General features: G+C 52.9%; 1 protein-coding gene across 2 annotated transcripts; it reads left to right on the top strand.

Annotated features, from left to right (window-relative positions):
- Positions 1-4016: 4016 nt before the first annotated feature.
- Positions 4017-20060, top strand: CSRNP2 (cysteine and serine rich nuclear protein 2). 2 transcript variants are annotated; one of them, XM_059491314.1, is made up of 5 exons: positions 4017-4105; positions 10057-10260; positions 11713-11975; positions 14455-14751; positions 17332-20060. In XM_059491314.1, exons 2-5 carry the CDS (start codon positions 10110-10112, stop codon positions 18016-18018), a joined length of 1398 nt encoding a protein of 465 aa, XP_059347297.1. In that variant the 5' UTR covers positions 4017-4105; positions 10057-10109; the 3' UTR covers positions 18019-20060. The 2 variants fall into 2 exon arrangements, with proteins under 2 accessions (XP_059347297.1, XP_059347296.1); XM_059491313.1 differs by lacking the exon at positions 4017-4105 and having other exon boundaries at positions 9801-10260.
- Positions 20061-24172: the final 4112 nt, after the last annotated feature.

Genomic DNA, 24172 nt, shown 5'->3' with positions numbered 1-24172 from the left:
TCTGTGAAGGCACAGAACATGATATCCAGCATGAACAGAACACAGGAATGGGGATACAAGCATCATAAGGTCACCCTAGGACAACCAGCCACATCATTCCTTATCTTACACCTTGTACTCATCCTTTACACCATCCACACCATTCCTTATCCCAAACTTTGCACTCATCTTTACACCATCCATGTCATTCCTTATCCCACACCTTGCACTCACCCTTTAGTCTACACTGTCCACACCACCCCTTATCCCACATCTTGCATTCACCCTTTATTTTACTCCATCTACACCATTCCTTATCCCCTACCTTGCACTCACCCTTTATTCTGTACCATCCACACCATTCCTTATCCCAAACCTTGCCATTTACCCTTTATTCTACACCATCCACACCATCCCTTATATCACACCTAGCACTCATTTTTACACCATCTACACCATTCCTTATCCCAAACTTTGCACTCATCCTTTATTCTGCACCATTCACATAATTCCTTATCTCACACCTTTCACTCACCCTTTATTCTGCACCACCCACACTATTCCTTATCCCTTGCACTCATCCTTTACTCCATCCACACCATTCCTTATCCCACAGCTTGCATTTACTCTTTATTTTACACCATCCACACCATCCCTTATATCACACCTTGCACTCATCTTTACACCATTCACACCATTCCTTATCCCACACCTTGCACTCATCCTTTATTCTGCACCATCCATGTAATTCCTTATCCCAAACCTTGCACTCACCCTTCACTCTGCACCATCCCTTGTCTCACACCTTGCATTTACCCTTCATTCTGCACCGTGTCATTCCTTATCCCACACCTTGTGCTCACCCTTTACACGATCCACACCGTCTCTTATCCTAAACCTTGCATTTACCCTTTTTTTTACTCCTCCCACACCTTGCACTCATCCTTTTCTCCATCCACACCATTCCTTATCCTAAACTTTGCATTTACCCTTTATTTTACACCATCCATACCATTCCTTATCCTACACCTTGCACTCATCTTTACACCACCCACACCATTCCTCATCCCAAACCTTGGCATTTACCATTTATTTTACACCATCCATTCCATTCCTTATCCCAAACTTTGCATTTACCCTTTATTTTGCTCCATCCACACCATTCCTCATCCCAAACCTCGTCCTCACCCATTTCCTGCACCACCCACCCCTGCCCAGGTTCCAGCACATTCCAGCTGTACCCACATTTCACACACAGCACGAGTTCCATCTCTTCAGTCCCCGGTGTGCGTTGAGGTCAGTCAGTCCTGGCTGTCCGTGTGTCCATCCACACGAGGGCTGCTGTGCCCAGAGCTCCCAGCTGGAGCTGCCCATCCTCATCCTCATCCTCACAGCAGGGTCACCCCCAGCCAGCAGTGTCAGAAATCCAAGCAACCCCGACAAAGGGGACAAAGAGGATGAGGAGAACTCCATCTTATCAGAAGGCAAATTAATTTGTCTTGGTTTGGAAAGACAGGTGCCTGCTAAGGAAGGCAGAAGCCTCCCCGGAAATGCAAAATGTAAACCCTCCCCACCCCTCTGAATTGCTATAAATTTTAAATTAAGGGGCTCTCAGGCAAAAAAAAAATATGGGAGCAGGGAATAACAGTTCTTTAATAGGAAAAAAAAAAAAAAAGATAAAATAAACAATGCAGTGAACTAAAACAACACTGACAGAGGCAGAGCCCAACCTGGCACCCTGTGGGTCAGGGTGTTGGCAGCAGTCCCATTGGAATTGTGGCTCAGCCCTCCTGCAGTGTCAGGGGTGGTTCTGCTGGAGCAAGGATCCTGTAGAAAGGTGCAGTCTCTCCTTCTGAAGATCCAGTGGAAGAAGAGGCAGCTGCTGCTCCTCTGGGAAATCCAGTGGAGAAGCCGTGCTGGTGTTCCAGAACCTCCAGATTATATCTGGGTAGGAATGTTTGAAACCTCAGATCATATCCGGGTAGGAATGTTTGAAACTTCAGATCATATCCAGGTAGAAATGTTTGAAATCTCAGATTGTATCCGGGTAGGAATGTTTGAAATCTCAGATTGTGTCCGGGTAGGAATGTTTGAAATCTCAGATTGTATCCAGGCAGGAATGTTTGAAATCTCAGATTGTATCTGGGTAGGAATGTTTGAAATCTCAGATTGTATCCAGGCAGGAATGTTTGGCTCCTCCTTCTGTGCTCACATCTCCCAGTGGGATGATGGAATTTTATCAGCCATGGAGGGACACTCAGTGGCCCATGAACAGAAGATAATTAATAATTAATGGCCCATGAACAGGAGATATCTCCTCGAGGGACGATTGGTTGTGGCAGACATAAAGAAAACTGCCCCATGAACAGAAGATAACTGCCCCACCTCTGACAGATGGGAATTGAGCACCTGAGACACTTCTGTGAGCACCAGCCGAGGTCCCAGTCCCTCCAGCCCTCTCTGTGCCATCCAGGTGACACCACAGGTGACACCACAGGTGACCTCTGGGGTGACTCTGGGGTGTCCCCTCTTTCTGGAGCTGCTCCCAACAGCAGAGACTGGCCCATGCTGGAGGGACAGGGGACATTTCCTAATCTGGGTGAGACTTTTGACTCTGCCCAAGGTCTTGGAGTGTCCTCCACAGCCAAGGTCAGTGGGGAGGAACAAGGTTGGTCCCCGTGGTGCCGGGGTTGGGGACTCACCTGAGGCAGTGTCTGCTCTGCTGCCTCCATTGGCACCACTGACAGGGAGCTGGGGCAGGGTGACAGAGCTCTGGAAACTTCCAGAACCTGGGCTCCACCCACGGAACTGCTCCAGAGAACCTTCCAGAGCCTGGATCCTAAGATCCACCCTGGGAACTGCTTGAGAGAGAAACTTCCAGATCCTGGGTTCCACCCAGACCCACAGGAATTGATCCAGAGAACCTTCCAGAGCCTGGATCTTGGGCTTGGGAGGGCCCTACTTCCTCTTCATCCCTCACTGAGTGACCCACTCTGCTCTTGGATTTCTTCTTGTGAAAAATGTGCCTTTTATGATTGGCTTTTTGCAAATATTAAAATGAATATTATATGTGTTGTGTTAGAAAGTGATGCTGTAATCATTTTCTTAAGTACTGTGTTAAATAGAGTTTAGGTTATAACATAATGTTAAGATAGAAACTGTGCTGATTAAGATATTTTTTTAGAGAGGAATGAGGTACTCGCACTGAGATAGCAGCCACAGGACACTGAAATCTTTCAGAGAAAGAGAATTTATTGCTCTCTTCTCAAGTTCTTCCCACCTTGACCATCAGGATTCAGAGGAAGAAGCTGACACTGCCCATACAGAATCCTGTGTTTGAATGGAATTTATGCATCATGGATGAGGTGTATGAATATGCAACAGGCTGTCGCTTTTAAGGGTTAATCCTCTGCTAACGTGGGTCCTTTTTGGGCATATTTTGCCCAGAAAAGGTACCCGGACTGTCTGTAACTCTTTGTTTTTATTGTCTCATATTGTCCTACTCCCAATTGTCCACATTTTTATTACCCTGATTTTATGACTATTTTTATAACCATTTTATTACTATTAAACTTTTAAAACTGTAAAAAGAAGTGATTGTCGTTTTTGACATTGGGCAGGGATTCCTGGCTGTGAGGGCGGGCAGGCCCTGTGCTGGATTTCCCTGGGAGCTGCGGGTGCCCCGTCCCTGGCAGCGCCCGAGGGAGGCTGGGCAGGGTTTGCAGCACCCTGGGGCACAGGGAGGCGTCCCTGCCATGGCAGGGGTGGCACAGGACGATCTTTGAGGTCCTTTCCACCCCAAGCCCTTCCTGAGCTCACGATCTCCCTCAGCCCTCCATCTTCCGCACTTCCGGACTCCATTTCCCATCACACCCCGCGCCAGCGCTGCCCTGCGGGGAGTCCCCAGGGAACTCGCTTTCCCACGGTGCCTCGCGGCGGCGCAGCGGCGGCGCGGGGATCACGTGACGCGGGGCGGTATAAAAGCGGCGGCGCAGCGGCCGCGGCCCCATTGTTGTCGGCGCGCGCGGCGGGGCGGGAGCGGCCCCGGACCCCCCCGGGAGCGGCCCCGGGGCCCCCCCAGCGCCCCCCGCCCCCAACCGGCCCCCAAAACCCCCCTCGGGCACCGGTGAGTGCGGGGAACGGCGGCAGCGGCAGGGCTGGAGGGAGCGTGGGGGGGCGGCCCCGCCTGCGGGGGGCGGGGAGGGCTCTGAGGGATGGGGGGGGGCTGGGAAGGATTGGGGGTTCCGAGGGATGGGGGGTCCAGGGGATATGGGGACTGTGAGGGATTTGGGATTCCAAGGGGATGGAGGGCTGTAGGGGATGGAGGGCTGTGAGAAATTTGGGGTTCCAGTGGTTATGGAGGCTGTGAGAAATGGAGGATTCTGAGAGATGGGGGGGCTGTGAGAGATTTGGAGTTCAAATGGATTGGGGGGCTGTGGGGGATTGGGGGTTCCAGAGGATATGGGAGTCTGTGAGGGACTGGGGAGCTGTAGGGGATGGGGGGTGGGCTGTGAGGGATTGGGGGTTCCAAGGGATGCGGACCTGTAAGGGATGGGGGGGTTCCAAGAGATGGGGGGCTGTGAGGGTTGGAGGGGTTCCGACCATTAGGGGTGTTCCGAGGAATGGGGGGCTGTGGGGGATTGCGGTGGGGGGAGGGGGCTGTGAGGAATTTTGGGTTCCAAGGGGCGGGGGGGGCTGTGGAGGATGGGGGACTATGAGGAATTTGGGGTTCCAAGGGATATGGGAGCTGTGAGGGAGGGGGGGTTCCAAGGAATTGGGGTGTACTGAGCAATGGGGGGGCTGTAGGGGCTGGGGGCCATTCCAGCGCTATCAGGGATGGGGGTGAAGGGGTCTGGGGGCTTCACAGCCGGGGCAGGCAAAGGGGATGTGGGGGGGCCGTAGGGCAGGGGGGGAGCCATGGGGGATGTGTTGGGGGCCTCTGGGACAAGGGGGTGCCCTACAGCTGGGGGGCTTGTAGGGGATGTGGGAGGGCTGTAGGGGATACGGGGGGGGGCTTATACAAGAGTCTGTAGGAGATGGGAGCCTCTAGAGGGTATGGGGGGTGAGGGGGGGTCCTTGTAACCATGGATCCATGGGGGGGGCTGTGTGAAATGTGGGGCTGCCCCTGCTGGAAACATCTGGGGGTGCCTGTAGGGGCTGGGCTCCTGTAGAGGGTGTGGGGGATCCTTACAGCCCCCCATTGCATTTGGGGAGGGGCGTTTGGGGGGTCCTGCCAGGTGGGGTCTCCCCTCTGTGCACCATGGGGGGCACTGGAGGTGCTCAGGGTGCCCTTGGGGACCTCATGGGGGCACTGGGGTTGTGTTGGGGGTCCTCAGGATGGTGATGATGATGATGATGGGGAGGTGACACCTGGGAGGTCAGGTGTCCCCAGAGGTGGGGGAGGGGCTGTTCTGGTGTTCCTCTCCAGGCCTCACCTTCCCCCCCCAAGGTGATTTTGGGGGTGCCAGGTGACCCTGGGACAGGTGAGACACCCTGGGAGGGGCTCCTGCTGCCCAACCCTCACCTGTCCAGGGCTGCTCTCTGTATGCAGCTCTTCTGGGGTCTCCTCCACCTCCATCCCTTGGCTGCAGCCCCAGGGAGTTTTGTGGGATCACCTTTTCCATCCCCCCCAGGTACTCATGGAGCACCTTTGGGGGGCTCCTTCCCCTCCTGGGCCTCTGGATCCAGGTGTTGATGGACCCCCCTGGATCTCCCCGTTCCAGTGATGGACACAGGGCCCAAGGAGGGGTTTTTGGGGGTCACCTTTCTGTCCCCCAACACCTGGGGACACCTGGCCCTCCTTCCCAGGCTCTTTCAGCCAGGAGGTTTCCCAGATCAGCTCCAGGAATCCCAAACTCTCCTGATCCCTTCCCTGCTCCTAAAGTGATTCCAGGACATGGGGAAAAAATAATATTTTTAATTTAACTCCTTTTGGTGAAGTTTAATCCCTGAAATTCCCCATTTCCTTGGCTCCTCCCCCAGGATTTGAGCCCATTTTTCCTTCCTCACCCCAAATGGATCCTCCTTGGGATGGTGCTTGCAGAAATGCTGGAAGCTCTGTGGGAGCTGATTTCCCTGAGGAACCCAAATTTCCCATATTTCATCCCAAAAACCCAGAGCTGGGAATGTCAGCAGTGACCTGGGATGGGCTCAGATCCCTGGGAAATCCATTTCTTGGGGAAAACATTGGGAAACTTCACCCATTTCTTGGGGAAAATTTTGGAAACCTTCACCCATTCCTTACAGATCCAGGCTGCCCAAATCTTCCTGGTGATCATCCCAAAAATCCCAATTTTTGGCTGGAACAACACCTGGATTGGGTTCATTGGTGTTCCCAGAGCCTTTCTGGGTGGGTTCCACCAGAGCTGCTCATGGATCACTCCCAATTTCACCCTGGAATATCCTGGATCCCTCAAATCCATCCAGAGAATCCATTTCTGGCACTGGATTTTTATGGGAAACTTATATGGATTTTTATGGGGATTTTATATATATTTTTATGGGAATCTTGTTATCCTGAGCAGAAGAATGGGTGCTGGAAGTTTTATATAGTTTTGGGAGTGCAAGCAGGAATTCTTGAGGATCCCCCTGATCCAGGGGGGATTTGGGAGCCATCCCAGAATGCACAGGAATGCTCAGAGGATTGGAAAATCAGAAAATCATTCCCAATTTCTTGGGATGGCTGGAGGTAAAAGTGATTCCAGAACATGAGAAAAATTTATATTTTTTAATTTAACTCCTTCTGATGAGGTTTAATCATTAAAATTTCCCAATTCCTCAGCTTTTGAACCCATTTTTTCTTCCTCATTTCAAATTCCTCCCAATTTAAAAATGTGTAAAAATGGAACCTTAATATTTTCATTTTTTTTTTCCTCATTCATTCTGACTATTCCAGGAGTTTTTTTACATCATAGAAAGGATAATTTGGAATAATTTGGGTTTTTATGTGAAGAATGAGAATCCCATCCTGCCAGATCCATCAGGTGGGATCCCACCCAGACTCCAGCTCTGATTTTCTATTGAAATGCAGTTTTAGGGAATAATTTGAGGATTTTCAGCAATTTTAGGCAGCTGGAAATGGAGGGGGGGTGATGTTTTCCACCTCTGCTCCTCCTGGGATTTGGATTGATCATTTCCTTCTTCTTTTCCCCCTCTCCCACCAGGATTTCTCACTTTTCCTCCCAAAAAAAAAAAAAAAAACCCAAAAAAACAGAATTTCACCCTGAACTGGTGCATGGGTTGGGAATTTTTGTTTTTCCTTTGGGACCCCAACATTCCCTTCTGGAGGGGACAGGGCTGGATCCAGATCTGACAAATCCCACCCAAAACCCAACCCCAAAGGGCTCCCAAATTCATCCTGGAACTTTCCCAATAGGAATCAGGTCCAAAAATTCCCTTTTCCAACGCAGAGCTGGAAATTTCCCCAAATCCCAAATATGGCCATGGGTTATTTGGGATTTTTTTTTTTTTTTTTTTTTTGAGGCTTTTGGGATTAAGGGGTGTGGGGCAGGAAAATCCCAGAGAGGCTCATTCCCAATCTGTGATGGGCTGGGAATTGTTGGAGCATCCGGTGGTTTTTCTGAACTTTAGGGGATTTTAGGGGTGATCAGGCTGTTCCAGGGGTGGATCTGGAAAAAAACCCCAACAAAAAAATCGCTTTTCCTTTGGTTTGGGGTGAATTCCACCCCAAATCAATCCTGAAATCCCATTTTTTGGGTGAAAGCCAAAGCTTTTCCTTTAGTTTTGAGTGAATTCCATCCCAAATCAATCCCAAGTGGAGAAGCTGGGATAGAGGAACTTGGGTGGAATATTTGTGTGGAGATCTTTAGGGGATTTTAAGGGGTGATCAGGATGTTCCAGGGGTGAATCTGGCAGTGCCTCTTCAAAAAAAAAATCCAACCAAAAAATCACTTTTCCTTTGGTTTGGGGTGCATTCCATCCCAAATCAATCCTGAATGGAGAAGCTGGGATGGAGGAACCTGGGTGGAATATTTGTGTGGAGATCTTTAGGGGATTTTAAGGGGTGATCAGGATGTTCCAGGGGTGAATCTGGCAGTGCCTCTTAAAAAAAAAAAAAACCCAACAAGAATCAGTTTGATTTTGGGGTGAATTCCATCCCAAATCAATCCTGAATGGGAATGCACACAGGAATTCTTGAAGCTGAGGTGAATGTTTGTGTGGAGATCTATAGGGGATTTTAGGGGGTGATCAGGATGTTCTAGGGGTGAATCTGGCAGTGCCTCTTCAAAAAAACCCAACAAAAATTCACTTTTCCTTTGGTTTTGAGTGAATTCTTTCTCAAATCAATCCTGGAATCCCTTTTTTTTTTTTTGGGTGAAAACCAAAGCTTTTCCTTCGGCTTGGGATGAATTCCATCCCAAATCGATCCTGATGGAGGAAGCTGGGGTGAATGTTTGTGTGGAGATCTTTAAGGGATCTGGCAGTGCCTTTCCAAAAAACACCCCAACAAAAAACAGTTTTCCTTTAGTTTAAGGTGAATCCCCCCCAAATCATCCCAAATGGAAAAGATGGGATAGGGGAAGCTGGGGTGAATATTTGTGTGGAGATCTTTAGGGGATTTTAAGGGGTGATCAGGATGTTCCAGGGGTGAATCTGGCAGTGCCCCTTCAAAAAAAAACCCAACCAAAAAATCACTTTTCCTTTGGTTTGGGGTGCATTCCATCCCAAATCAATCCTGAATGGAGAAGCTGGGATGGAGGAACCTGGGTGGAATATTTGTGTGGAGATTTTTAGGGGATTTTAGGGGGTGATCAGGATATTCCAGGGGTGAATCTGGCAGTGCTTCTTGAAAAAACCCAACAAAAATCAGTTTGGTTTGGGGTGAATTCCATCCCAAATCAATCCCAAGTGGAAAAGCTGGGGTGAGTGTTTGTGTGATCCCGGGTGGAAAAGCTGGGATGGAGCAAGCTGAGCTGAATGTTTCTGTGGAGATCTTCAGGGGTTTTTAAGTGGTGATTGGGATGTTCTAGGGGTGAATCTGGCAGTGCCTTTCCAAAAAAAAAAAAAAAAAAAAAAAAAACAACAAAAATCAATTTTCCTCTAGTTTTGAGTGAATTCCATCCCAAATCAATCCCAAGTGGAAAAGCTGGGATGGAAGAACTGGGGCGAATGTTTGTGTGGAGATTCCCGAATGGAGAAGCTGGGATGGATGAACCTGGGGTGAAATGTTTGTGTGGACATCCTGGGTGGAAAAGCTGGGATGGAGCAAACTGGGGTGAATGTTTGTGTGGAGAAGCTGGGGTGAATGTTTGTGTGGACATCCCGCTTGAGGAGGCTGGGGTGAATGGTGAATGTTTGTTTTGAAAAGCTGGGGTGAATGTTTGTGTGGAGAAGCTGGGGTGAGTGTTTGTGTGGAGAAGCTGGGGTGAATGTTTGTGTGGAGAAGCTGGGGTGAGTGTTTGTGTGGAGAAGCTGGGGTGAATATGTGGAAAAGCTGGGGTGAATGTTTGTGTGGAAAAGCTGGGGTGAATGTGTGGAAAAGCTGGGGTGAGTGTTTGTGTGGAGAAGCTGGGGTGAATGTTTGTGTGGAGAAGCTGGGGTGAATGTTTGTGTGGAAAAGCTGGGCTGAATGTGTGGAGAAGCTGGGGTGAATGTTTGTGTGGAGAAGCTGGGGTGAATATGTGGAAAAGCTGGGCTGAATGTTTGTGTGGAAAAGCTGGGGTGAGTGTTTGTGTGGAGAAGCTGGGGTGAGTGTTTGTGTGGAGAAGCTGGGGTGAATGTTTGTGTGGAGAAGCTGGGGTGAATATGTGGAAAAGCTGGGGTGAATGTTTGTGTGGAAAATCTGGGGTGAATGTGTGGAGAAGCTGGGGTGAATGTTTGTGTGGACATCCCGCTCACGGGCTGGCACGGGGAGGGAGCTCCCGTGGGCCCGGCAATTCTCCGGGATGGGCAGAGCAGAACCCTCGGAGAACCCCGAGCATCTCCTGCCCATCCCGAGCCAGAATGACTCACGAAACACAAACACGAGGGCTGGACCCGCAGCTCCGGCTGGGACCGGGGGATTTACCCGGGGATCAGCCCGGGCTCTGACCCACCGTGTCCCGCCGCTCTCCGCAGGCCGCTCCGGGCCCGTCCGGTCCCGCCGGGCTCTCCATGCGAGCCGAGCCCCGATGGCCGCGGTCCCGAGCGCCGGGATCAAGCGCAAACAGGAGGATGCGGGACCGGGATCAGGATCGGGATCGGTCGCCTCGGACGACGAGATCGCCACGAGCGACAGCGGCGACAGCTGCGACAGCGGCGGCAGCACCGGCAGCGCCGCCCGTGAGCCGGGGCCGGCTGTGGGCGGGGTTCCGGGAGAATTTTTCATTTATTTTTGGGAATTCTGGGGGTTTTTTTTAATGGGTTTCGGGAATTTGGGTGGTGTGGGGGATTTTTTTGGGGAGTGTTAGGGAATGGTGTGGAATTCATTGGAGTTGTGGGGGAATCTCGTAGCAATTTTTGGGTGGAGAACTTTTGGGTTTTCAGTTTTACAAAATAGTAGTTTTGGCTTTGGGGATTTTTTAATTGGGTTTGGGTATTTTTAATTTTGGGGAGTTTGGGGATTTTTAATTCAGGGAATTTGGGGTTTTAAATTTTTTTTAATTTGGTGATTTTTTATTTTTTTTTATTTCTGATGAGTCTTTAGAATTTGAGGGAGAACCCTGAAATTTTTTTTATATTTCAGGGAAATTCAGAGAAATTCTTTTGCTTTTTGGGGGCTTGGGGGAATTTCTTGGATTTTTTGAAAGTTTGGGGGATTGGGGCATTCATGGAGAATTATTTGGATAGTTCATGGCACTTGAATTTCCTTTAAAAATTGGGAAACTTCAGAGAAGTGGAGAAAGGATTTTGGGGGAACCTGGAGGAGAATTCTGACCATTTGCAGGGGGGAATTACGGGATAATTTTAAATTACGGAGGGAACATGGGTGAATTTTGTATAATTTTGGCTGTGGTTTCATTGTGACTTCTCTGTGCCCACTGCCCCATCCATCCTGCTGTGCTTTGCCCAGCATGAATTTCCTTTGAATTTTGGGAAATTTTAGAGGAGCTGGGGAGGGATTTTGGGGGAGTTTTGATAGGGTGAGTTTGTAGGGAACCTTGAGGCGAATTTGGAGCATTTGCAGGGAGGAGTGAAGGAGAAACAAAGGAGATTTTTGAATTTTGGAGGGAAATAGAGGAAAAATGGGTGAATTTTGTGTAATTTTGGGGGTGGTTTTTTGCTGCCCCTCTCTGTGCCCACAGCCCCATCCATCCTGCGGCACTTTGCCCAGCACGAATTTCCTTTGAATTTTGGGACATTTTAGAGCTGCTGGGGAGGGATTTTGAGGGAGTTTTGATGGGGTGAGTTTGTAGGGAACCTGGAGCGGAATTCTGACCATTTGCATTGGGGTATTATGGGGTAATTTTAAATGTTGGAGGGAAATGGAGGGAAAATGGGTGAATTTTGTGTAATTTTGGGTGTGTTTTCATTGTGGCCCCTCTGTGCCCACAGCCCCATCCATCCTGCGGCACTTTGCCCAGCACAAATTTCCTTTGAATTTTGGGACATTTTAGAGGTGCTGGGGAGGGATTTTGAGGGAGTTTTGATGGGGTGAGTTTGTAGGGAACCTGGAGCGGAATTCTGACCTTTTGCATTGGGGAATTACGGGTTAATTTTAAATGTTGGAGGGGAAATGGGTGAATTTTATGTAATTTTGGGTGTGTTTTCATTGTGGCCCCTCTGTGCCCGCAGCCCCGTCCATCCTGCGGCGCTCCCGGGCGCGCCGGGGCGGGAAGCGCGTGCGCTTTGCCCAGGTCACCGTTTATTACTTTGCCCGGCGCCAGGGCTTCACCTGCGTGCCCAGCGCCGGGGGCAGCTCCCTGGGCATGGCCCCGCGGCACCACCGTGCCCGCAGGTACAGCCTCAGCCAGTTCGCTCACCTGCGCCAGGTGAGCCACCGGCAGCACCTGCGGCAGCACCTGCGGCGGGAGAAACTGCGCGCCAGGAGGAGAGAGGTGAGAGGGACTGGGAGGGAGGAAAGGGGATCCAGGTGGGGAATAGCTGGGGAGGGAAGGAGGGAGACAGGGAAGGGGAATCCAGGTGGGAAATACTTGGGGACAGAGGGGGATCCAGCTGGGGAATACCTGGGGAGGGAGTGGGAATTCAGGTGGAGAATAGCTGGGAGAGAAGGGGAATCCGGGTGGGGAATACTTGGAGAAGGAGGGCAGAATCCAAGTGGGAAATACGTGGGGAGGGCGGGGGATCCAGGTGGGGAATACTTGGGGAGGGAAGGCAGAATCCAGGTGGGGGAATACCTGGATATGGAGGGCAGAATCCAGGTGGGGAATACTTGGGGAGGGAAGGCAGAATCCAGGTGGGGAATACTTGGGGAGGGAAGGCAGAATCCAGGTGGGGAATACCTGGGGAGGGAGGGCAGAATCCAGGTGGGGAATACCTGGAGAGGGAAGGGGGGGTGGAATCCAGGTGGGGAATACTTGGAGAAGGAGGGTGGAATACAGGTGAGAAATAGCTGGAGAGGAAGGACAGAATGCAGGTGGGAAATACTTGGAGAGGGAGGATGGAATCCAGGTGGGAAATAACTGGAGATGGTGGGCAGAAGACAGGTGGGAAAGAGCTGGGGAGGGAGGGGGAATCCAGGTGGGAATTAGCTGGAGAAGGAGGGCAGAATGCAGGTGGGAAATAGCTGGAGGGGCAGCAGTGGGGGACCCAGGTGGAGAACACCTGGAGGGGATTTGGGGTGACAGAGGGTGTCTGGGTGGAGAATACCTGGGGAGGGAGAGCAGAATCCAGGTGGGGAATAGCTGGATGGGTTTGGTGGTGGGCAGGTGGGAAAGCCCTTGGGGAGGGAAGTGAAAAATGCCTGGGTGAGGTTGGAAGAGGGGCAAACTGGGGGGAATCCAGGTGGGAAACACTTTGGGGGGATCTTAGGAGGTACAGGGAAAAATCAGTGTGGGAAACACCTGGGTGGCACCTGGGGGTGATCAGGGGTTCTGGGGTCAATCTGGCAGTGCCTTTCTGAAAAAATCCAACAGAAAAAACACTTTTCCTTTGGTTTAGGGTGAATTCCATTCCGAATCAATCCCAAAATCCTGTTTTTGGGTGAAAACCAAAGCTTTTCCTTTGGTTTTGGGTGAATCTGGCAGTGCCTTTCTGAAAAACCCCAACAGAAAAATCACTTTTCCTTTGGGTGGGCAAGCCCTGGGAGGGACAAGGCTCAGTGTGGGTGGAGGGAAGGACACCTGGCCAGGTGACCCCTGTGGTCCCTCATCCCCACATGTGTCCCTCTGTCAGCGTCCAGGAACACAAAATTAGAGAATCATTATAGGTTGATTGATTACGATTAATTGTGATTATGGATTATGATTATGCAGCACCTGCAGTACTTTTATTGAGGAGCTCTGGGTGTCAGGGGTACAGACCCAAATCTGACCCACCATGGTTTCAAGCTGAACATGTTTTATATTCTATAATTATATAATTTACATATTAATTATTAAACTTAGATTATTCTGTTGTATACATTCATTTCATCCAAGCATGGATTTCTTGTGATCCCCTCAAACCCCTGACATAGTTTCTCATGATTCTTCTTACAATTAAACAATAATTATATCTAATAATTATTTATAATACACTGATTACCCAGGTGCAGTTTCACCTGATCCAGCAAACACAAGGCCTGACATTTCCTAGGGCCCACCTTTAACATTTCCCAGAGTTTACCAAGCTTTAATTCCTTTCTAACTCCCCAAATTTTCTATTTTGGGGAGTTTTGGTGGGGTGATTTTGTAGGGAACCTGGAGGGGAATTCTGAGCATTTGCAGGGATGAAAATTTAAAATTATGGGATAATTTTAAATTTTGTAGGGAAATAGAAGGAAAATGGGTGAATTTAATGTCGTTTTGGGGGTAATTTTGTGCTGACCTGTGCTGTGCCTGCAGCCCCATCCATCCCAGGTCCAGGTCACCCTCTACTACTTTGCCCAGCATGAATTTCCTTTGAATTCTGGGGAATTTTAGAGAAACTGGGGAGGGATTTTGGGAAAGTTTTGATGGGGTGAGTTTGGAGGGAACCTGGAGGGGAATTCTGAGTATTTGCAGGGGGGAATTACAGGGTAATTTTAAATTTTGGAGTAAAATAGAGGGGAAAATAGGTGAATTTAATGTAATTTTGAGGATGGTTTTGTGCTGACTCCCACTGTGCCCACAGCCCTGTCAATCCTGCAGTGCTTTGCCCAGCATGATTTTCTTTTGAATTTTAGGAAATATTTTAGGAACTGGGGAGGGATTTTGTGGGAGTTTTGACAGGATGAGTTTAGAAGGAAATCCCAAGCATTTGCAGGGGAGAATCACAGGGTAATAAAGGGGATTTTAGATTTTGGAGGAAAACAGAGGGAAAATGGGTAAATTAATGTAATTTTGGGGGTGGTTTTGTGCTGACCCCGCTCAGATTTTCAACCCTTCTCCCTCGCAGCTGACCCAGAACGGGACGGTGCCGTCGGCCGAGGCCGCGGGGCTGACGCTGGCGGACGTGTCGGACGATGACCTGGACGTGGGGCAGGTGGAGGTGGGCGATTATTTCTACCTGCAGCCGCTGCCCACCAAGCGGCGCCGGGCGCTGCTGCGCGCCTCGGGCGTGCGCAGGATCGACGCCGAGGAGCGCCAGGAGCTGCGGGCGCTGCGCCTGTCCCGGGAGCAGTGCGGGTGCCACTGCCGCCTCACCTGCGAGCCGCGCACCTGTGCCTGCAGCCAGGCGGGCATCCAGTGCCAGGTGAGACATGGGAGGGGTCTGGGGTGGTCATTGTGTGCCAGGGGAGAGCATCCAGTGCCAGGGGAGGTCATCCAGTCCCGGGAGCAGTGCGGGTGCCACTGCCACCTCACCTGCGAGCCATGCACCTGTGCCTGCAGCCAGGCGGGCATCCAGTGCCAGGTGAGACACACAGGGGGGTCAGGCTGGTCATTGTGTGCCAGGGGAGGGCATCCAGTCCCGGGAGCAGTGCGGGTGCCACTGCTGCCTCACCTGCGAGCCGCGCACCTGTGCCTGCAGCCAGGCGGGCATCCAGTGCCAGGTGAGGCTGGGCAGGGGTCTGGGGTGGTCATTGTGTGCCAGGGGAGGGCATCCAGTGCCAGGGGAGGTCATCCAGTCCCGGGAGCAGTGCGGGTGCCACTGCCGCCTCACCTGCGAGCCGTGCACCTGTGCCTGCAGCCAGGCGGGCATCCAGTGCCAGGTGAGGGCATCCAGTGCCAGGTGAGACACACAGGGGGGTCAGGCTGGTCATTGTGTGCCAGGGGAGGGCATCCAGTCCCGGGAGCAGTGCGGGTGCCACTGCTGCCTCACCTGCGAGCCGCGCACCTGTGCCTGCAGCCAGGCGGGCATCCAGTGCCAGGTGAGGCTGGGCAGGGGTCTGGGGTGGTCATTGTGTGCCAGGGGAGGGCATCCAGTGCCAGGGGAGGTCATCCAGTCCCGGGAGCAGTGCGGGTGCCACTGCCGCCTCACCTGCGAGCCGTGCACCTGTGCCTGCAGCCAGGCGGGCATCCAGTGCCAGGTGAGGGCATCCAGTGCCAGGTGAGACACACAGGGGGGTCAGGCTGGTCATTGTGTGCCAGGGGAGGGCATCCAGTCCCGGGAGCAGTGCGGGTGCCACTGCTGCCTCACCTGTGAGCCGCGCACCTGTGCCTGCAGCCAGGCGGGCATCCAGTGCCAGGTGAGGCTGGGCAGGGGGCCAGGTGGGCATCCAGTGCCAGGTGAGACACACAGAGGGGCCAGGCTGGTCATTGTGTGCCAGGTGATGGCATCCAGTGCCAGATGAGACATGGAGGGGCTGGAGTGGTCATTGTGTGCCAGGAGAGAGCCAGGACAGCCAGGGGAGCCAGGTGAGGGCACCCAGTGCCAGGTTAGACCTGGAAGGGGGTTGGGGTGGTCCTTGTGTGCCTCCTGAGGAGTGGGGAGAGCCAGGTGAGGGCACCCAGTGCCAGGTGAGCTGGGATAAGGGGCACAGGTGGGCCTCAGGGCCCACCCACTGTGCTCTGTCCTTGCTCCTTGAGGGAGCAGAGGGTGCCAGCTGGGGCACCTGGGGTCCAACAGGTGCTGGAGAGCTCTGGTTCCTCCAGGAGCAGCTCCAGGTGTGTTTGGGCCATACCTGGAATGCATAAACTCCTCCCCACCCCAAATTCCTGCTGTCCAGGTGGGATTTGGGGTCACTCTGGGGTGGGATTCAGGCTCTGGGGGAATGGAGGGTGGAATCCAGATGGGATCCTGTGGGATCCTGCACCTGTTCACATCCTCCCAATGGAGACACCTGGCTGGGATAAAACCCCACCATGATGTTTGGGGTGGGATTTGGACCCTGGAGGGCCCCTGCAGGGTCTCACCTGTCCCCGTCCCCAGGTGGATCACACCTTGTTCCCCTGTGGCTGCTCCTGGGATGTTTGGGGTGGGATTTGGACCCTGCAGGGTCTCACCTCTCCCTGTCCCCAGATGGATCGCACGTCGTTCCTGTGCTCCTCCCATGCTCCTGGGATGTTTGGGGTGGGGTCAGGCTGGCAGGGTCCCTGCAGGCTCTCACCTGTCCCTGTCCCCAGGTGGATCGCACGTCGTTCCCATGCGGCTGCTCTAGGGATGTTTGGGGTGGGATTTAGGGTGGAAGGGCTCTTGCAGGGTCTCACCCATCATTGGGGTGGGATTTGGACCCTGCAGGCTCTCACTTGTCACTGTCCTGTCCCCAGGTGGATCGCACCTCGTTCCCGTGTGGCCCCACCACAATGTTTGGGGTGGCTTCAGTCTGGCAGGGTCCCTGCAGGGTCTCACCCGTCACTGGGGTGGGATTTGGACCCTGCAGGGTCTCACCTGTCCCTAGGTGGATTGCAGGTCGTTCCCCTGCGGCTGCTCCTGGGATGTTTGGGGTGGGGTCAGTCTGGGAGGGTCCCTGCAGGCTCTCACCTGTCCCTGTCCTGTCCCCAGGTGGATCGCACCTCATTCCCATGCGGCCCCACCAGCATGTTTGGGGTGGGGTCAGGCTGGCAGGGTCCCTGCAGGGTCTCAGCCGTCATTGGGGTGGGATTTGGACCCTGCAGGCTCTCACCTGTCCCCAGGTGGATCGCACGTCATTCCTGTGCTCCTCCCATGCTCCTGGGATGTTTGGGGTGGGATTCAGGCTGGCAGGTCCCTGCAGGCTCTCACCTGTTGCTGTCCCCGTCCCCAGGTGGATCGCACCTCGTTCCCATGCAGCCCCACCATGATGTTTGGGGTGGGGTCAGGCTGGCAGGGTCCCTGCAGGGTCTCGCCCGTCACTGGGGTGGGATGTGGAGCCTGCAGGCTCTCACCTGTCGCTGTCATTGTCCCCGTCCCCAGGTGGATCGCACCTCGTTCCCCTGCGGCTGCTCGCGGGACGGCTGTGGGAACGTGGCCGGGCGCATCGAGTTCAACCCGCTGCGGGTGCGCACGCACTTCCTGCACACGCTGATGAAGCTGGAGCTGGAGAGCCGGCGCCAGGGCGAGGAGGAGGAGGAGGAGGAAGGAGCTGCGGGCCCCAGCTGGCCGCCCCCCCAGCCCCCCGAGACTCAGGACTTCCAGGAGTACCTGGCCGAGAACGAGCGGGCGGTGCTGCACCTGCAGACGGCCGAGGAGCTGGAGAGGCTGAAGGCTGAGGAAGACTCTGGAAGCGGCTCTGGGGCAGAGGGGGGCGGGCTCTGCGTGCTGGGGGAGGCCCTGGATGACACCTGGCAGGTGAAGGCTGCCCCGTGCCCCGGGCTCGGCTCCACCCTCCTCATCCCCGCGCAGTTCCCGCTGGAGTCCCCCGTGCTGTGCTACCCCCAGGGCCAGGTGGGCTCCCAGCCTTACCTGCCCGATGCCCCTGGGCTCTTGTGCCAGCTGGAGCCACGGGCACCTGCCAAGGGGGGCGGTGGGCACGTGGAGCACCCAGCTCCGGCCTCCAGCCCCCCCGGGAAGGAGCTGGGGGTCCCACCTGTCCCTGCGAGCAAGGAAGGAGCGCCCCAAAACCTCCCAGAGCACCTGGAGCAGCCCCACCTGCCCATATGAGTGGCCTCAGGCCCTGTGGCTCCATTATTTATTCCATGGATTGATTATTTAATTAGTGGGGGCTGCTCTGGACAGAGGATTCACCTGGCCCAGGGCCAGGAGTCCTTCTCTCACCTGGTTGGGGTCTACAGGACTCACCTGAGCTGCAGCCTCTGGGATGCTTCCTGTTGTCCATCCCACCTGGCAGAGCTCACCTGTGCCAGGACTCACCTGAGCTGGAGCCTCCTGGATCCCACAGCAGCTCTGTCCCCCCTGGCTGCCTCCACTTTCCGTGTTTTTAAGGGAAAATCCATTTTTCCCTAATTGCTGTTTGTTTAATGAATGTCTCACCTGGGCCACCTCGTGCAGGTGATGCTCCCACTCACCTGCAGCTGGGAAACACCTGGAACTGGCACAAGAGACCCAAGGCTGGAGTCCCCAAACTCACCTGGAAATTCTGGGGGGTTGAACCAACTTCACCTCCTCGTTGGCTCCTCCATCACCTGGAACTGCTCACCTGTACCTGTGGGAACCTTCTGGAACGTTCATTCCCTGTGGGGAGGTGCCTCCAGCAGCTGCTGAGGGGTTGGAGCTGCCCCTCCAGGGACCAGATTTGGGATGTGAGGATGCAGGAGTGTCCCTGTCCCTACCTGTGATCCTGGCCCGCTGCAGGTGGGCTCTGGGTGTCCAGGTGCTCCTGGAGCAGTTCCAGAAGGACCAGAGCCCTGCAGGTGTGCCCAGGTGTGCCATGGATGCAGTGGCACTTGTTCCTGCCTGACCCCTGAGCTCTCAGCTGGCTCCTGCCCATCCCAGGTGAGCTCCAGCCATCCATCCATGCAGGTGACCTCACCTGGCTGTGTTTCCCAAAGAACTGTTCCTGCCCTCGGGATCCATCCCATGGTGCCAGCAGAGCCCTGAAGGTGTGCCCAGGTGTGCATCTCCTGCAGGTGTGCCCAGTGTGCAGCTCCTGCTGTTCCTGAATTCCCAGAGCACCTGCAACTCCCTCCTCAGGTGCTCCTGCTCACCTGTGCTCCCTCTGGCTCCGGGCATCTCCCCTGGCATCAAACTGGTCAGACTGGGATGGATTCAGGTTCTCCAGGTGTGGATTCCCCTGACTCACCTGGGCCTTCCAGCCCTTCCTTGGGCTGGGATTCATGGGACACCCTCCAGACCTTCCTGGGATCTGTCTTGGGGTGAAACTTCCCATTTCTGGGGCTTTTCCCTCTTTCATGGCTTCAGCCAGGTGAGATCAACCTGGGGAGGGGCAGGAGAGGGAAATTGGGACGTGGGGTGGGGCTGCCTGCTCTGCTGGCTCTGACCTGGGGATTGGCTCACCTGGACGCTGCTGGATTCTGGGATCTGCTCACCTGCTTGGGACTGTGCCCCAAAACTGCATTCTGCTCACCTGGACCCTGCAGACTGCAGGATCTGCTCACCTGGACTTGCTCATGTTGTGGGATCTGCTCACCTGGACCTTGCAGACTGTGGGATCTGCTCACCTGGATCTGCTCACCTGGACCCTGCAGACTGTGGGATCTGCTCACCTGAGCATGCCCAGGATCTGCTCACCTGCTTGGGTCTGTGCCCCAAAACCTGCATTCTGCTCACCTGGACCCTACGGACTGTGGGATCTGCTCACCTGGACCTGCTCACGTTGTGGGATCTGCTCACCTGGATTTACTCACCTGAGCACTCCCTGGACCTGCTCACCTGGATCTGTGTCCCTGGATCTGCTCACCTTATGAGACCTGCTCACCTGAACCTGCTCATGTTATGGGACCTCCTCACCTGGATCTGCTCACCTGAGCACTCCCAGGACCCGCTCACCTTTTGGGACGTGTGCCCCTGGATCTGCTCACCTGGACTTGCTCACCTTGTGGGACCTGCTCACCTGGACCCTACAGACAGTGGGACCTCCTCACCTGGACCTGCTCTCCTTGTGGGATCTGCTCACCTGGACCTCCTCACCTTGTAGGACCTGCTCACCTGGACCTGCTCACCTGGACCCTACAGACTGTGGGACCTGCTCATCTGGATCTGCTCACCTGAGCACTCCCAGGACCTGCTCACCTGGACCTGCTCACCTTGTGGGACCTGCTAACCTGAGCACTCCCAGGACCTTCTCACCTTGTGGGACCTGTGTACGTGGACCTGCTCACCAGGACCTGCTCACTTTGTGGGACTTGTGGCCCTGGATCTGCTCACCTGGACCTGCTCACCTTGTGGGCCCTGTGCCCCCAGGCCGTGCCCACCTGGACTCTCCAGACCCCAGGGTCCCAAACCCCCCAACCCAGCTGCTGCCCCCCCAATTCTTTTCCTGAATTTTTGGTTTCCCCATCGGCTTCTCCAGCAGATTTCCCACTCTGGGCTCTGCCCCTCACCAGGTTTGGGGGTCCCCTGGTGCTCCTGGGGGTCACCTGTGCCCCGTGGGGGGGTTTTAGGGGGCTCGGAGTGGGGTTTCAGGGGCTGTGAGGGCATTGAGGGGGTTTTTGGTGTTGAAAGGGGTTCAGGAGCGTTTAAAAAGGGATTTAAGGGGGCTCAGAGTGGGGTTTTAGGGGGGTGTACAGGGGGTTCAGGGAGGTTCAAATGGGGTTTTTAGGGGTTATGGGGGCACTGAGGCTATTTTTGGGGTTGAAAGGGGTTTTCATGGGTTTTAGGGGTTCAGAGGGGTTTAAGGAGCTTTAAAGGGAGTTTGAGGGGGCTTAAGGGGGCTCAGAGTGGGGTTTTAGGGCTGTACAGGGGGTTCAGGGAGGCTCAAAATGGGATTTTGAGCTAATTTAGGGGTTTTTTGGGCTTGAAAGGGGTTCAGAGGGGTTTTTATGGGATTTAGGGGTTCAGGAGCGTTTAAAAATGGGTTTAAGGGGGCTCAGAGGGGTTTTTAGGGGTGTCCAGGGAGGTTCAAAGTTGGGTTTTTAGGGGTTATGGGGGCATTGAGGTTTTTTGGGGGGTTGAAAGGGGTTTAGAGGGGGTTTTTATGGCTTTTAGGGGTTCAGAGAGGGTTAAGGGGGGCTAAAGAGGGTTCAGTTGGGTCTAAAGGGGTTTATAAAGAGAGTTAAAGGGTTTTTTAGCAGATCAAGGGGGTTCAGAGGGGTTTAAGGAGCTTTAAAAGGAATTTGAGGGATTTAAGGGGGCTCAGAGTGGGGTTTTTAGGGGTTATGGGGGCATTGAGGGGGTTTTTTGGGTTTGAAAGGGGTTCAGAGGGGTTTTTATGGGATTTAGGGGTTCAGGAGCATTTAAAAAGGGGTTTAAGAGGGCTCAGAGGGGTTTTTAGGGGTGTACAGGGAGGTTTAAAGTGGGGTTTTTAGGGGTTATGGGGGCATTGGGGTTTTTTGGTGTTGAAAGGGTTTCAGAGGGGTTTTTATGGCTTTTAGGGGTTCAGAGAGGGTTAAGGGGGGCTAAAGGGGGTTCAGTTGGATCTAAAGGGTTTTATAAAGAGAGTTAAAGGGTTTTTTAGCAGATCAAGGGGGTTCAGAGGGGTTTAAGGAGCTTTAAAAGGAATTTGGGGAGATTCAGGGGAGTTCAGTGGGGTTTGAGGGCGTCAAGGGGATTTTTTAGGCTTTTGAAGGGAGGTTTAAGGGGGGGTTCAGAAGGGTTTTAGGGGGTTCAGAGGAGTCTAAAAGGGCTCAGATGGGGTTTGAGTTGGTTTATTTAGGGGCTCAAAGGGGGTTTAAGTGGGGTCAGAAGGTTTAAGGGGGTTTAAAAGGGAATTCAGGGGCCTTGAATGGGTTCAGAGGGATTGAGGTTGTTTAGGGGGGTTCAAAGGAGGGCTGTAAGGGGTTAAAAAGGGGGTTCAGGCAGGGGTTTAATGGTGTTGAGAGGCTTTTTAGGGTTTCAGAGGAGATTTCAGGGGTTTGGCAGAGCCAGAGGGGTTTAAGGGGTCCCAGGGGTTCTTTTGGTGTTCAGGGGGGCTCAGAACATCTCAAGGGCACTTAGGGGGCATTGGGGGGTTCCCAGGGGGTTCCAAAGGGTTTGGGGGAGCCCAGAGGGGCTGCAGGGGGGTCCGAGGGGGTTTGGGGTGGGGAGAGGCCTCAGTGACCCCCAAACCCCCCAGGAGCCCAAATGGAGGTGCCCAAATCCCACAGGAACGGCCCCAAATCCCCTGAGAGGGGCAGGGGACCCCAAATCCTGCCCCGGACCCCCCGAGCTGGGGCTCCCCAAACCATGGAAATCCCACATTTATCCCATTGCACCCCAAACCCCCAGAATTCCCACATTTATCCCATTGCACCCCAAACCCCCAGAATTCCCACATTTATCCCATTGCACCCCAAACCACACCAGAATTTCTGGATTTATCCCATTTCACCCCAAACCACACCAGAATTTCTGGATTTATCCCATTTCACCCCAAACCACACCAGAATTTCTGGATTTATCCCATTTCACCCCAAACCACACCAGAATTTCTGGATTTATCCCATTTCACCCCAAACCATGGAATCCTGGATTTATCCTATTGCACCCCAGAATTCCCAGATTTATCCTGTTTCACACCAAACCCCTCAGAATTCCTGGATTTATCCCATTACACCCCAAACCCCTCAGAATTCTCAGATTTATCCCATTGCACCCCAGAATTCCCAGGTTTCACTCCAGAATTCCCAGATTTCCCCCATTTCACTCCAGAATTCCCAGATTTCTCCCATTTCACCCCAGAATCCCCAGATTTCACTCCAGAATTCCCAGATTTCTCCCATTTCACCCCAGAATCCCCAGATTTCTCCCATTTCACCCCAGAATTTCCACATTTCCCCCATTTTCCCAAACCTGTGGGCTCAGGGGGGGGTTCCCCTTTTCCCCTGGTTGGATTTGATCCAGTCTGGCTTCCATGGATCTGCCCCTGCTGGTGCTACTGCCCCCCAAAACCCCTGGGGACCCCCAAACCTTCCCCCCAGGGTGCCCAAAGCAGCTTCAGAACTTTTAATCTCATTTTGATCTCTTTCTTTATTTTTTATTCCCTTTTTTTCTACTTCTTTTTTTACTCCTTTAATTTTTAATTCCGTTTTCCTTCCCTTTTAAATTTAATTTTTTTTTTAAATTTTGTTTTTATTTCCTTTCTCTGTTTTTATTACTTTTTTATTTCTTTATTAAATTTTTACTTGCACTTCTTTCTTTTTTAATTCAATTTATTTCCTTTTTAATTTCCCTTTTAACTTCCTTTATTTTTTTTTCCTTCTATTCAATTTTAATTTCATTTTTTTGGTTTTTTTATTTCCATTTTAACTCCACATTTAATACCACCAAGTGAATCCAAAGCTTCTCCCCACTATTATTCATTTTTCCTGCTTTTCTGCAGTTTCCCGGGACAATGCTGTATTTAAAGAGAATATTTAAGTGGAAAAATAAAAAGTGGTTAAACTTGGCTTGGAGTTGTGGCTTAAACAGGGGAAAATTAATAAAATTTGGGTTGAACCACTGAAATCTGGGCTAAATAGAACAAAAATTGGGTTAAATAATGAAATTTGGGTTAAATGCACTGGGATTTGCGTGAGGTTCACTGAGTTTGGGTTAAATTTAGAGAATTTGGGTAAAATCCCAACCTTGCCCTTGGGTTCCTTCAGACCCTGGGACTGGACTCGGTCCTGAAGGGTTTGGGGTCACCTGGGGCCCCCCGGACCCGGCTGGGCCCCATCCCATCGTTCCCATCATCCCATGGGACCCATCCCATCGTTCCCCTTATCCCATTATCCCATCCCATGATTCCATCATTCCCATCCCACCCCATCCCATTATCCCATCCCATCGTTCCCATTATCCCCTTATCCCATTATCCCATGGGTCCCATCCCATCGTTCCCATCATTCCCATCCCACCCCATCCCATTATCCCATCCCATCGTTCCCATTATCCCATCCCGGTTCCCATCCCATCAGTCCCATCATTCCCATCCCACCCCATCCCATTATCCCATCCCGGTTCCCATCCCAGCATTCCCATCATTCCCATCCCGTTATCTCATGGATCCCATCCCAGTTCCCACCCCATCCCGTGGATTCCATCATCCCATCCCAGTTCTGATCCAAGTTCCCATCCCGTTATCCCATCCCTGTCGTTACCCCGTTATCCCACAGTCCCGTTATCCCATCCTGCTGTTCCTCCATCCCTCTATCCCTTATCCCGCTATCCCCCTATCCTGTTACTGCACTATCCCATTATCCCTCTATGCGTTACCCCG

The sequence above is a fragment of the Ammospiza nelsoni genome, chromosome 32 (assembly GCF_027579445.1).
Source record: "Ammospiza nelsoni isolate bAmmNel1 chromosome 32, bAmmNel1.pri, whole genome shotgun sequence".
NCBI lineage: Eukaryota > Metazoa > Chordata > Aves > Passeriformes > Passerellidae > Ammospiza > Ammospiza nelsoni.
Note: the sequence above shows the minus strand (reverse complement) of the source record. Positions and strands in the feature narration are given on the sequence as shown.

Excerpts from the sequence above, each read along its gene's own strand:
- CSRNP2 (XM_059491313.1), top strand. The coding sequence starts at position 9,813 with ATGTTTGTGTGGACATCCCGCTCACGGGCTGGCACGGGGAGGGAGCTC. Across the intron at positions 10,261-11,712 it reads CAGCACCGGCAGCGCCGCCC|CCCCGTCCATCCTGCGGCGC; the intron begins GTGAGCCGGGGC and ends CTGTGCCCGCAG. Across the intron at positions 14,752-17,331 it reads AGGCGGGCATCCAGTGCCAG|GTGGATCGCACCTCGTTCCC; the intron begins GTGAGACATGGG and ends CCCCGTCCCCAG.